The sequence below is a fragment of the Oncorhynchus tshawytscha genome, linkage group LG16 (assembly GCF_018296145.1).
Source record: "Oncorhynchus tshawytscha isolate Ot180627B linkage group LG16, Otsh_v2.0, whole genome shotgun sequence".
Taxonomy (NCBI): Eukaryota; Metazoa; Chordata; class Actinopteri; order Salmoniformes; family Salmonidae; genus Oncorhynchus; species Oncorhynchus tshawytscha.
In genome coordinates, this window is record NC_056444.1 from 29,583,979 (window position 1) to 29,597,998 (window position 14,020).

General features: G+C 46.4%; 1 protein-coding gene across 1 annotated transcript in view; it reads right to left on the minus strand.

The window, feature by feature from the left end:
• Positions 1-404: 404 nt before the first annotated feature.
• Positions 405-14,020, minus strand: part of LOC112253546 (tau-tubulin kinase 1) — a 36,302-nt gene continuing 22,686 nt past the window's right edge. Inside the window, exons 14-16 of the mRNA XM_042299901.1 lie at positions 8,553-8,864; positions 1,781-4,140; positions 405-1,524 (exon numbers count right to left, since the gene is read on the minus strand). Coding sequence (XP_042155835.1) covers positions 1,068-1,524; positions 1,781-4,140; positions 8,553-8,864 — 3,129 coding nt within the window. The 3' untranslated portion in view covers positions 405-1,067. The remainder of the gene's footprint in view (positions 1,525-1,780; positions 4,141-8,552; positions 8,865-14,020) is intronic.

Genomic DNA, 14,020 nt, shown 5'->3' on the forward strand with positions numbered 1-14,020 from the left:
TCCCTAGTCTGTGGCATTGGGGGGTCACACCCATGGTCACACCCACTTCCCTAGTCTGTGGCATTGGGAGTCTCACCCACTTCCCTAGTCTGTGGCATTGGGAGTCTCACCCACTTCCCTAGTCTGTGGCATTGGGTGTCTCACCCACTTCCCTAGTCTGTGGCATTGGGGGTCACACCCATGGTCACACCCACTTCCCTAGTCTGTGGCATTGGGGGTCTCACCCACTTCCCTAGTATGTGGCATTGGGGGTCACACCCACTTCCCTAGTCTATGGCATTGGGAGTCTCACCCACTTCCCTAGTCTGTGGCATTGGGGGTCTCACCCACTTGGGGGTCACCCCACTAGTCTGTGGCATTGGGGTCTCACCCACTTCCATTGGGAGTCTGTCTGTGGCATTGGGTGTCTCACCCACTTCCCTAGTCTGTGGCATTGGGGGTCACAACCATGGTCACACCCACTTCCCTAGTCTGTGGCATTGGGGGCTCGCCCACTTCCCTAGTATGTGGCATTGAGGGGTCACACCCACTTCCCTAGTCTGTGGCATTGGGAGTCTCACCCACTTCCCTAGTCTGTGGCATTCGGGGGTCACACCCATGGTCACACCCACTTCCCTAGTCTGTGGCATTGGGAGTCTCACCCACTTCCCTAGTCTGTGGCATTGGGTGTCTCACCCACTTCCCTAGTCTGTGGCATTGGGTGTCTCACCCACTTCCCTAGTCTGTGGCATTGGGGGTCTCACCCACTTCCCTAGTCTGTGGCTTTGGGTGTCTCACCCACTTCCCTAGTCTGTGGCATTGGGGGTCACACCCACTTCCCTAGTCTGTGGCATTGGGGGACTCACTGCTGTCTGGTGCTCTCTATTACTGGTTTTGTTCTTGGCCTTAACTGTGATTAGAAGCAGACCCCTCTTTGTTATCTTAAGCTGAGAGTTGAAACAGTGTTTTTGCACAAACACGTTTGAGGTCGTGGAGTTACTCTGACATACAGTAGATAAAGGGGTGTGTGAAGTGCAGTGTGGATGGTCTGGTGGATAGATAGCCCTGATACACTAAGCTAGGCTATATTATCTGGTGGTTGTCTTGCTCTCAGAAGCATCTGACTTCCCCTTGGTGGGTGTGGATGTAGATGACAACGGGTAAAGTTTGCCTCGCCTCCTGGGCGTCCCAGGGGCTGAGGAATCATCGGTTTGAGGCGGTCTGGGTTTTAGCGGAAGTGCAGTCTGCGCCCGCACGGATATGAGCTGCCTCCGGACTTCTGTAACTGCAGCCCCCCGGCGTGGGCGCTGAGGGGAGGGGCTGTCGGTCCGGGAAGTGGAGTAGCAACATGGGGAGGTGCTGAGGCTACGGGGGGAGGGGCATGCAGAGAGAGGGGTTCGGGAGATGACCCCACGCAGGGGGGTCTGGGGGGTGGAGAATAAGAAGGAGGAGTTGGTCCCGGGTCCGGGTCGGGACTGCAGAGTCTGGGACCTCTGGTGCAGTGGAACATTTATTCTTGGGGTCCTAGTTTTGTGAGATTGATGCCTGAAACACAGAGATACAATACAGAGATAGTCATATATGTAGAATGATGCTTTGAATTCTGAATTATGTTCTAGAATTATGCTTAAAGATCATAATCTGGAGGTTTTCACATAATATTATTATCCATTCAGAATATTATTCAAAGGGCTGGGTGAACAACAGAGTGGATAAAAGGCAGCCTTGGTGTGAGCCCCTAGAGATCGGGAATTGATAAGAACATGTGTTTCCTGTCAAATACGCTTTTAATTGAACCTACCTAGCATATATAGTTGAAAGTTGGGGTTTGGGGAGATTAGCACTGGGGCCAGTTTGGGAGACAGCATGAAATGGTGTAACAGAGGATCCCTGTAGCTTAACAGCCGTGACAGGACGGGGTATTCTGCTCCTTTGACGCCCCTCACTCCTCTCCCCCCAAATTCCCCTCTCCTTCCTGGGCAGATAGTTGTCCTCATCATGGGTGTCTTCCTCTGACTGGATCTCTGCTGGAACTTTACAGCCATCATCCGCAGAGGACGCAGAGGAAACAGAAGCCAGTCTTAGCATGCGACCTTGCCTCCTTTCCATGACCATCCGGGCTAGGTGAGGTCGCTTGGCCCTCTGACGAGACTTGAATGACTGGGACGCCGCCGACTGGTCCTGGTCCGAGCTGGTGTCCTCCTCAGACCGAGAGAGAACCGGGATTCGGCTCATTTTCTGAGGCCTGGTCTGTTTGCTGGCCTCTGCCAATTTTTCTGGATCACCAGGGCCCTTGGGTTCCTCCTGTGGAGAAGCCTCATTGTTTTGTTCGAGATGGATCTGGCTCTCCTTCTCTGCTAACATCACGTCTTGGGCAGGCTCCATCTCAGGCGAAACGACAATAGGGGTGTCCTCTGTTTCAGACTCTAACTTGGTTTCTATTGAAATGGCCAGGATATCCTGGGCTTCAGGTTCTTCTGGGGCACCAAGAATGGGAGAGGAGAGGTTTGACTGGATCGCTGGCTGGGCTTCGTCCCCAAGTTCTGGCTCTTCTTCCATCTCTTTTTCTGGGGGGATTAACTCCTCAACCTCTTTCTTTGCAACATCCTTTTCCTCCTCCTTAGCCCTGTTGTCTCTCTCTGGGGAACCTGGGATTTCTCTCTCGGGATCTTCCTCCTTGGACCTACTCTCTCTCTTCTCCTCTTCCTCCTCCTCAAACCTGCTCACTTCGTCCCCTTCCTCGTCTTTCTCAAAGACATTGCTTTCTGATCCACTCTCCCTCCTCTGTACGTCGTATGTCTTTTGGAACTCCCCTTCAGACCCACTCTCCCTCCCCTCTTCACTGTCTCTGTTTGGAACCTTGCCCTCAGATCCACTCTCCCTCCCCTCTTCACGGTCTCTGTTTGGAACCTTGCCCTCAGATCCACTCTCCCTCCCCTCTTCACGGTCTCTGTTTGGAACCTTGCCCTCAGATCCACTCTCCCTCGCCTCTTCACTGTCTCCATTTGGAACCTTGCCCTCAGATCCACTCTCCCTCCCCTCTTCACTGTCTCTGTTTGGAACCTTGCCCTCAGATCCACTCTCCCTCCCCTCTTCACTGTCTCTGCTTGGAACCTCGCCCTCAGATCCACTCTCCCTCCCCTCTTCACTGTCTCTGTTTGGAACCTTGCCCTCAGATCCACTTTCCCTCTCCTTCTCAAAGTCTGAACGGTCAACATCGGATCTGCTCTCCCTGCTCCTCTCTTTCTCTCCATCCAAGACATCCTGCTCTTTCTCTTCCTCCGAGTGGTTCTCCTGTTCGTCTGTGGGCTCCTCAACCAGTCCAGGGAGTAGCAGCCTGAGCTGCAGAGTCCCTGAGGAGCTCATCACATTATGGTGGGTAGTCTCGGCAATGTGTACGAATGTCCGCTCTACTTTGGTGAAAGGAGGGGAGGTGCTGGTGGGAGTAACAACATTGGGCGCCACATTGACCAGGATGGCGGAGATGGCCGTCGAAGGCGGTTTGGCCTCGGACTTCAACTGCGAGAACAAAGTACCTGGCTCAGACACGTCCAGCAGGCTTCCCAGAGGTCCCAGAGCTCTCTCGCACTGGGGTGTGATGGCTGCCAGCGTCCCCTGGTGACTCCCGGCATCGTCCGGGGGCAGATCACCCACCACGGCAAGGGACCTCCTCACGTCTCCAGGGGAGAAGAGCACCAGGGTCTTGGAGCCTTCCTCCAGCTCCAGGTCCGGATCACCACCAAACCCCACTCCTGAAGAGGCCCGGCGAGGGTATTCCCGAGGAGGCTCGTCTGCAAGGAGAGTAGAGGGAGCTCCATCATCACCCTCTTGGCTGTGCTCGCTGCTCTTGGGGCTCCCATCACCGCTGGACACTGCCCCAGCCCCAGCCCCGACCTCAGCCCCAGCCCCGACCTCAGCCCCGACCTCAGCCGCATCCACATTCCCATCCTGATCCTGCTCAACACATGTTCTGGAATCAACCTCAAAGGAGGTTTGGAGTGGTGGAAGGGTGGCGGCGCCGGTGAGCATGGCAGAGAGGAAGTCCACCCGTCGAAAGCGATGCTGGGCCAGCGTGGGTAGTTTAGGCCTCTCTCTCTCTACACTCTGGAAGTTGAGGTCCTCCCCACTGCCACCCTGGTATGGGCTGATCTGCTCCAGGGCCTGCAGCACATCACAAAGAGAGGCTGTAGTACACAAGTATCAAAGAAAAGGAAATACTTTCCCTGAACCCCAACTCTTAGAAAAAAAGGTGTTATTGTGTTATTCAGCTGTCCCCATGGGATAATCCCTTGGAGAACCCTTTTTGCTTCCAGGTAGAGCCCTTTTCACAGTGGGTTCTACATGGAACCAAAAAGGGTTCTACCTGGAACCAAAATGAGCTCTCCTATGGGGACAGCTGAAGAACCCTTTTGGAACCCTTTTTTCTAAGAGTGTAGGACATAATAATGAAATATCAGATGTATTATCTAACAATGAGTTAATGAAATGAAAAGGACAAACATACGAAGAACACCCTCACAAAGACTTCAGTACACATCAATACACACAGACACCTGCAAACTGTTGCAGAGCAGAACCAGTGTATGACCTTAAAAACATGAATAGATTAGAAAACTTTGGATACGTTTAAAAATGACTACCATATCATCAAACCATTTTCCATTACTGGATAAACACAAAAGGCAGCAAAGGCTAAATTAAGTACTTCCCAAATCCTTTAATCATATTTTGGTTGTATACAAGCGTCTGAGAAATGTCTAGTATAGTTGACATACATGGATGAAAAAAGGCACAGAAAGTCCATAGCACAGCATTATACATATAATACTGTATATATGTACATGTTATGTTCTCTGTTTTCTTTTAAATTGCTCAACCCAGGTGTGACTTCATGTGTAGCCATGGTTACAAACAGTGCATTGCCAAATATATGTACAGCTGTGAAGCAAATATACACGATCACACGACGAGATGACATCAAAGTGCTGAAACGATGTCCATCCAGCAATGTACTAATTCCCATTTTTTGTGTGTTTCTTTAAAAAATGGCTTGATATACATGCTTTTAAATACATAATGTTATACATAACTCTACAGGGTTATTGTGATACAAAAACAAATGCTTCTAATATATTCACAAAAAGAGAATAGTGACTGTGCTGTCCTCTACCGAGAGACACTCACGGATCACGATGTTGTTCAAATAATGGTTGACATCTTTTACATTCGCTCCAAAGTGTTAAAAAACTATGATTGCCACTGTATTATCTTACATATTCCCATTCCAACCCACCTCCCACATATATTATTTGCAATGAACAGGAGAATAGTTCAGTTTTTCCAGTACTGCTAGTCATTAGACAGCCTTTGAAGAATGGGTCGAGAAGGACTTTTATACAAGAGTCTCTTCTTTCACTGAACAGATGTAGGATCTTCATTTGAGCACTCTTTTGATGCTGAGAATTTTCCAGCACGGCGGGAAATGCAAACTTGTAGTGCATTTGAGTTGTGTTTGTCGATTCCACTTTGAAATTTCAGACTTGATTTGTATGGTATGGTATACAAAAATGTCAAATCATTATAATCTAGATAATAATTCACATTTCCTGTTGCTGAAGGATTATTTTCCTTCTGTAGCAAACTGGATCAAATTAAGATCCTACATCTGTATCACTCACAGAAACATTTGTATTTTTTATTTCTCCTTTATTTAACCAGGTAGGCCAGTTGAGAACAAGTTCTCATTTGCAACTGCGACCTGGCCAAGATTGGGACACTGGGCAATAAATAAGTGACTCAGAAACCAGACAATGTTTTTCCTCTTGCCGTCGGTCTTTCCACAAGCACAAATAAGTCACCAAGATCTACATGCAATCAGGACAGTACACACAGGACTGGAGCAACATTACACAGGCTACTAAGCAGCATCATTACAGTATATGATTGCATGCCATTTTACATGAGAATGCTTCTGTAGGAAAACTCCCAAAACCCACTTCAACATTACCAGACAAACTAAATTTTTTTAACAAATGTTTTTAACAGATGCCTACCAACCCTACTTAGGTATTCACTGATCCGTGGGTGTACTTTTCTTGTTAGGAAATAAACCAAAGTGCAGCAGATAAACTGTAGACCAGTGTAGACAAGGACCTATCACATCAGACTTTACTAGTTCAAGCGAAGTGACGTCCGATATTATTTATTGTACGAACTGAACTGATAGGGCCCATATTCACAAAGCATCTCAAGAGAAGGAGTGCTAATCTAGCATACATTTTTTCTTTTAGATCATAATGAATTAGATTACATGGACAGGGGATACCTGATCTTAGATCAGCACTCCTACCCTAAGATGCTCGACATAGAGCCTCAGAACTAAGCTTCATCAGAGGGTGATGAATACATTCAGTGAATGTCATTATTGGATCACTGAAAACAGTGAAATGGATGGAAGACCAACTGGGCAACTGTATTATATCCCCCCCATTATACAATCTAGACATGGCCTCAATTCAATTAAACCTGCATTGTGGTGTTAAAGCAGTATAGCTCTTCTTTTCCCATGGTCAAATGAAATGAATTGATAGAGTGGTGTTGGGTCAAATCCATAGAATTAGGAATCAGAATGGATCATAACAGGAGTGGTGTGATGGAAAACATCCAATCATGTTGATTTTATCAACATTGGTGTCATATTGGCTTAGATGTGATGGTAGGAAGATTTGAATTTCACATTGACATAAATCAATGCCTACGAATAATTAAATAGTGTCTCTATGGTTAAATCCTGGATTTAACCATAGAGACATATGTCCTACTACTACTGGCCCAAAGCGAGCAGCTCCGGCACCATATAGGCCTACTCCCCCTTGCGGCAGGGATCCCGGTTCAAACCCCACATGAGCCCTGCAGCTCCTATCCTGTCATTAAGTAATTATTATGAAAAGGTGTTTGGAAATTCTCTTCTCCTTTGTAAAAAAATAAAAAGCACTAGTACTAGGTAGAGAGGTAAGTTTGTAAACAAAGGCACTGCGTAAACATTACTAGGCCAGGTTCAATTGAATATCAGCCTAAGTCCCATCCTTTTAAAACAATTACAGTAGTTAGCAACACATTTTGACAATATGGATATTTCACAAATCTATAGTTAAGACTGGTGCATCAAAATGAAAGTGTGTTTCTTAACAAGAGCTGTGTCCTCTGTCCAGACTCAAAGGCAAGATAAATTAAATAATTCACAACAGTAAACTAGATACAATTATGGAAAATAAATCATTATTGCTGGTAACACTAGTAATACTGTAACAACTGAAACCGAATACAATATGATAGACATGTTATAAACGTGTTATATACATCTTATAAACATTTATATGCAGCATTCCACTGCAATGAGGGAAACTATTGCCTATCAATCTACTGCTTATTAATCTATTGCATATCAATCTATTGCCTATCAATCTACTGCTTATTAATCTATTGCATATCAATCTACTGCCTATCAATCTACTGCTTATTAATCTATTGCATATCAATCTATTGCCTGTCAATCTATTGCCTGACAATCTATTGCATATCAATCTACTGCCTATCAATCTACTGCCTATCAATCTACTGCCTATCAATCTACTGCTTATCAATCTACTGCCTATCAATCTACTGCCTATCAATCTACTGCCTATCAATCTATTGCCTATCAATCTACTGCCTATCAATCTATTGCCTATACTGATCCATGACAGTAATCATGTCTCTCTGTTCATCTCAACATCCTGGCACATTGACTATGATAAAGCAGCATCTCCAATGACCATTCAACATTTTGCTATGCTTTATTTGAAATAACAAAAACAAACGGATTTTGGCTTTAAACTAGATCAAACAGGAACAACATGTGAATGAAGATGGCAATAGTGGTGGTGGTGATCTACACACACGCATGCCTGCACAAGTCCTAAAGCACTTCTAAGCATGTGCAGATGAATGCCCGGGCAGAGCAGAAATGACACAAAGCCCAGACTCTTTGCCTAAAAGTCTACCTCTCAGAAAGATACAGTACTCAGTGCTTGAATAAAAACAGCATCTTTCAAAAAACGAGTATCAGTGTACAATAAAGTGGTGTGTACAGTGTCTGTGGTGTACAAGGTTTTGGACCATGTGGTTCTCTCTCTCCCCCTCCTGGTTCTCCTTCTCTGTCTCTCCACTGAGCTGTATGCCTCGTGGGGTGGCCTGGTTCGGCTCGGATATCCAGGGACCTTGCCTGCACTTCCTCAAGAAGGACAAAATGCAATCCTACTATTCCTGGCCCACGGTCCCACAAACCCACAGGCACAGCCGGAGTACAGGGTACAGGCCGGGCCGGGGGGCCTCAGTTTACTGCACAATAAAAAAACAAACATTTTGTAATATTCCTTTTTTTAAAACCTTCTAATCCCCCTAGATGTAGCCAGGACAGTGTTGTTTTCTGTGAGGAGGAGGAGGGATATTGTTGTTGTGGTTCGTGAAAAGGCTCTGCATGTGGTTACACAGAATGTCAGATACAACCCCTACTGGGCTTTTTTATCCGATCACGTCTTGTTCATTAGTTTAGCCAGCATCTGTTGTATCTGGAGTCGGGACAGGTTGAGGACGGAGTGTCGTGGTCGCGACCCCCCGGGGCTGCCGGGTACCAGGGGCATGTGGCGCCGCGAGGGGAGACGGGCGGGGCTGCTCTCGGCAGAGCGGCTTCTCTGGATCAACGCCCCAGCTTCCAAGTTACCATGGGGATACTGCTCCGTCTCCAGGGTAGAGGACGAGAACACGTACGACGCCAATCTTCTCAATTGGTTGGGCCTCGGGAAAGAGTGGTGCGGGTGGTGGGGGTGGGGCCTATCCTCCTCCAACTGAAAAAGACCAATAAGAGTGGAGGAGAAAGGCATCAGGTGGGGATGTGGCCAAGAATACTCCGTCTCTTCTCTATCTCTGCTGTCATTGGAATATCTGTGTGTCTGTCTAAGTCTCTACGTGTCTGGGTCTCTGGGTCACTGTGCGCCTGGGTCTCTGTGCACCTGGGTCTCTGTGCGCCTGGGTCTCTGTTTGTATGTGCGTCTGGGTCTCTGTTTGTATGTGCGTCTGGGTCTCTGTTTGTATGTGTGTCTGGGTCTCTGTTTGTATGTGTGTCTGGGTCTCTGTTTGTATGTGTCTGGGTCTCTGTGTGTATGTGTGGCTGGGTCTCTGTGTGTATGTGCGTCTGGGTCTCTGTTTGTATGTGCGTCTGGGTCTCTGTTTGTATGTGCGTCTGGGTCTCTGTTTGTATGTGTGTGTGTCTGGGTCTCTGTGTGTATGCGCGTCTGGGTCTCTGTGTGTATGCGCGTCTGGGTCTCTGTGTGTCTGGGTCTCTGTTTGTATGAGTGTCTGGGTCTCTGTTTGTATGAGTGTCTGGGTCTCTGTGTGTCTGGGTCTCTGTGTGTATGCGCGTCTGGGTCTCTGTGTGTCTGGGTCTCTGTTTGTATGTGCGTCTGGGTCTCTGTGTGTATGCGCGTCTGGGTCTCTGTGTGTATGCGCGTCTGGGTCTCTGTTTGTATGTGTGTCTGGGTCTCTGTTTGTATGTGTGTCTGGGTCTCTGTATGTGTGTGTGTCTGGGTCTCTGTTTGTATGTGTGTCTGGGTCTCTGTTTGTATGTGTATCTGGGTCTCTGTTTGTATGTGTATCTGGGTCTCTGTTTGTCTGGGTCTCTGTTTGTATGTGTCTCTGTTTGTATGTGTATCTGGGTCTCTGTTTGTCTGGGTCTCTGTTTGTATGTGTGTCTTGGTCTCTGTGTGTATGTGTGTCTGGGTCTCTGTGTGTATGTGTGTCTGGGTCTCTGTGTGTATGTGTGTGTGTCTGGGTCTCTGTTTGTATGTGTGTCTGGGTCTCTGTTTGTATGTGTGTCTGGGTCTCTGTTTGTATGTGTGTCTGGGTCTCTGTTTGTATGTGTGTCTGGGTCTCTGTTTGTATGTGTGTCTGGGTCTCTGTTTGTATGTGTGTCTTGGTCTCTGTTTGTATGTGTGTCTGGGTCTCTGTGTGTATGTGTGTCTTGGTCTCTGTTTGTATGTGTATCTGGGTCTCTGTGTGTATGTGTATCTGGGTCTCTGTTTGTATGTGTGTCTGGGTCTCTGTTTGTATGTGTGTCTTGGTCTCTGTGTGTATGTGTGTCTGGGTCTCTGTGTGTATGTGTGTCTGGGTCTCTGTGTGTATGTGTGTCTGGGTCTCTGTTTGTATGTGTGTCTGGGTCTCTGTTTGTATGTGTGTCTGGGTCTCTGTTTGTATGTGTGTCTGGGTCTCTGTTTGTATGTGTGTCTGGGTCTCTGTGTGTATGTGTGTCTTGGTCTCTGTTTGTATGTGTGTCTGGGTCTCTGTTTGTATGTGTCTCTGTTTGTATGTGTGTCTGGGTCTCTGTTTGTATGTGTGTCTGGGTCTCTGTTTGTATGTGTGTCTGGGTCTCTGTGTGTATGTGTATCTGGGTCTCTGTGTGTATGTGTGTCTGGGTCTCTGTGTGTATGTGTGTCTGGGTCTCTGTTTGTATGTGTGTCTGGGTCTCTGTGTGTATGTGTATCTGGGTCTCTGTTTGTATGTGTGTCTGGGTCTCTGTTTGTATGTGTGTCTTGGTCTCTGTTTGTATGTGTGTCTGGGTCTCTGTTTGTATGTGTGTCTGGGTCTCTGTTTGTATGTGTGTCTTGGTCTCTGTTTGTATGTGTGTCTTGGTCTCTGTTTGTATGTGTGTCTTGGTCTCTGTTTGTATGTGTGTCTTGGTCTCTGTTTGTATGTGTGTCTGGGTCTCTGTTTGTATGTGTGTCTGGGTCTCTGTGTGTATGTGTGTCTGGGTCTCTGTTTGTATGTGTGTCTGGGTCTCTGTGTGTATGTGTATCTGGGTCTCTGTTTGTATGTGTGTCTGGGTCTCTGTTTGTATGTGTGTCTGGGTCTCTGTGTGTATGTGTGTCTGGGTCTCTGTTTGTATGTGTGTCTGGGTCTCTGTTTGTATGTGTGTCTTGGTCTCTGTTTGTATGTGTGTCTGGGTCTCTGTTTGTATGTGTGTCTGGGTCTCTGTTTGTATGTGTGTCTGGGTCTCTGTTTGTATGTGTGTCTGGGTCTCTGTTTGTATGTGTGTCTGGGTCTCTGTTTGTATGTGTGTCTGGGTCTCTGTTTGTATGTGTGTCTGGGTCTCTGTTTGTATGTGTGTCTGGGTCTCTGTTTGTATGTGTGTCTGGGTCTCTGTTTGTATGTGTGTCTGGGTCTCTGTTTGTATGTGTGTCTGGGTCTCTGTTTGTATGTGTGTCTGGGTCTCTGTTTGTATGTGTGTCTGGGTTTCTGTTTGTATGTGTGTCTGGGTCTCTGTTTGTATGTGTGTCTGGGTCTCTGTTTGTATGTGTGTCTGGGTCTCTGTTTGTATGTGTGTCTGGGTCTCTGTTTGTATGTGTGTCTGGGTCTCTGTTTGTATGTGTGTCTGGGTCTCTGTTTGTATGTGTGTCTGGGTCTCTGTTTGTATGTGTGTCTGGGTCTCTGTATGTGTGTGTGTCTGGGTCTCTGTTTGTATGTGTGTCTGGGTCTCTGTTTGTATGTGTGTCTGGGTCTCTGTTTGTATGTGTATCTGGGTCTCTGTTTGTATGTGTATCTGGGTCTCTGTTTGTCTGGGTCTCTGTTTGTATGTGTGTCTGGGTCTCTGTTTGTATGTGTGTCTTGGTCTCTGCGCGTCTGTATCTCTGCACGTCTGTATGTCTGGGTCTCTGCGCGTCTGTATCTCGGCACGTCTGTATGTCTGGGTCTCTGCGCGTCTGTATGTCTGGGTCTCCACGCGTCTGGGGTCTCTGTCTGTATGTGTGTCTGGGTCTCTGTCTGTATGTGTGTCTGTCTGTATGTGTGTCTGGGTCTCCGCGCGTCTGCGGTCTCTGTCTGTATGTGTGTCTGGCATCTCTGTCTGTATGGGTGTCCGGGTCTCTGTCTGTATGTGTGTCTGGGTCTCTGTCTGTATGTGTGTCTGGGTCTCTGTCTGTATGTGTGTCTGGGTCTCTGTGCGTCTGGGTCTCCGCACGTCTGGGTCTCCATACGTCTGGGTGTCTGGGTCTCTGTGTGTCTGGGTCTCCGCGTGTCTGGGTCTCTGGGTTTCTCCGTGTGAGTGGGTCTCCGTGTGAGTGGGTCTCCGTGTGTCTGGGTCTCCGTGTGTCTGGGTCTCCGTATGTCTGGGTCTCCGTATGTCTGGGTCTCCGTATGTCTGGGTCTCCGTATGTCTGGGTGCATGTTGCAGTGAGCCCACCACACACACGCACAGACAGCAGAAATATAAAGGGAGGGATCTCTTTTTTCAATCTCTTTTTTGGGAGGGATAAACGAGACCTATGCACAATCGTTTGGGTGGGGTTTTATTTTGGATGGATGAAAAGGGATGTTGTTCGAGTGTTTCAGTTTTTGCCGACTGTCACTGGACATGGATATGCAGGTACAGGCCAATGTTATTTTGGCAAGATATTTAAATCGGGTTTCGAAGAGGCAGAGATTGACATGGCGCGGAGAGGGAGGAGAGACATATCACTACTTGTGTTGTGGAACAGTTTTTGTGTACTGGAACAGTTTACCATCATGACCCATAACACTCCTACAGTACATGCTCCTTTGATTGACACATGTCAATCCAATACATATTTGCTATCAGAACATGCACTGATACCACAGCATCATCCTGCATCATCAGCACAACATGGTTGAAATGGCTGCTATCTTGAACAGGTCTCTAGCTAAATATATATTTCTATCAATGAGAAAATAATCATGTTTAAACCAAATAAAACGAAAGGGAACACTTTATATGGATATTCTATCTGTAGATGCTCTACAGACTATCAGTTACATTTCAACTATCTACTAACTCTAACACCAGTGGTTTAAAGTACTTAAGTAAAAAATATTTTGGGGGGGTATCTGTACTTTACGATTTATATTTTTGACAACTTTTACATTTTACTTCACTACATTCCTAAAGAAAACAATGTACTTTTAACACCATACATTTTCCCTGACAACCAAAATGTACTGCTTAGCAGGACATGAAAATGGTCAAATTTCATTTATCAAGAAAACATCCCTGGTCATCCCTACTGCCTCTGGCCTGGCAGACTCACTAAACACGAATGCTTTGTTTGTAAATGATGTCTGAGTGGCTATGGCTACATTTTGAAAACAAGAAAATGGTGCAGTCTGCTTTGCTTAATATAAGGAATTTTAAATTATTTATACTTTTACTTTTGATACTGAAGTATATTTTAGTAATTACATTTACTTTTGATACTTAAATATATTTAAAACCAAATACTTTTAGACTTTAACTCAAGTAGTATTCTACTGGCCGACTCACCTCTACTTGAGTTACTTTCTATTGAGATATCTGTACTTTTACTCAAGTATGACAATTGGGTACTTTTTCCACCACTGCCTAACCCTAGCTCTAAACTGACCTTAACCCTTATCCTATCGCTAAAGTTAACCCTCACCCTAACCCTAGCTCTAACCTGACCTTAACCCTTATCCTATCGCTAAACTTAACCCTAACCCTAGCTCTAAACCTGACCTTAACCCTTATCCTATCGCTAAACTTAACCCTCACCCTAACTCTAAACCTGACCTTAACCCTTATCCCATCGCTAAACTTAACCCTTACCCTAACCCTAGCTCTAAACCTGACCTCAACCCTTATCCTATCGCTAAACTTAACCCTTGCCCTAACCCTAGCTCTAAACCTGACCTTAACCCTTATCCTATCGCTAAACTTAACCCTTACCCTAAACCTGACCTTAACCCTTATCCTATCACTAAACTTAACCCTCACCCTAGCTCTAAACCGGACCTTAACCCTTATCCTATCGCTAAACTTAACCCTCACCCTAACTCTAAACCTGACCTTAACCCTTATCCCATCGCTAAACTTAACCCTTACCCTAACCCTAGCTCTAAACCTGACCTTAACCCTTATCCTATCGCTAAACTTAACCCTTGCCCTAACCCTAGCTCTAAACCTGACCTTAACCCTTAT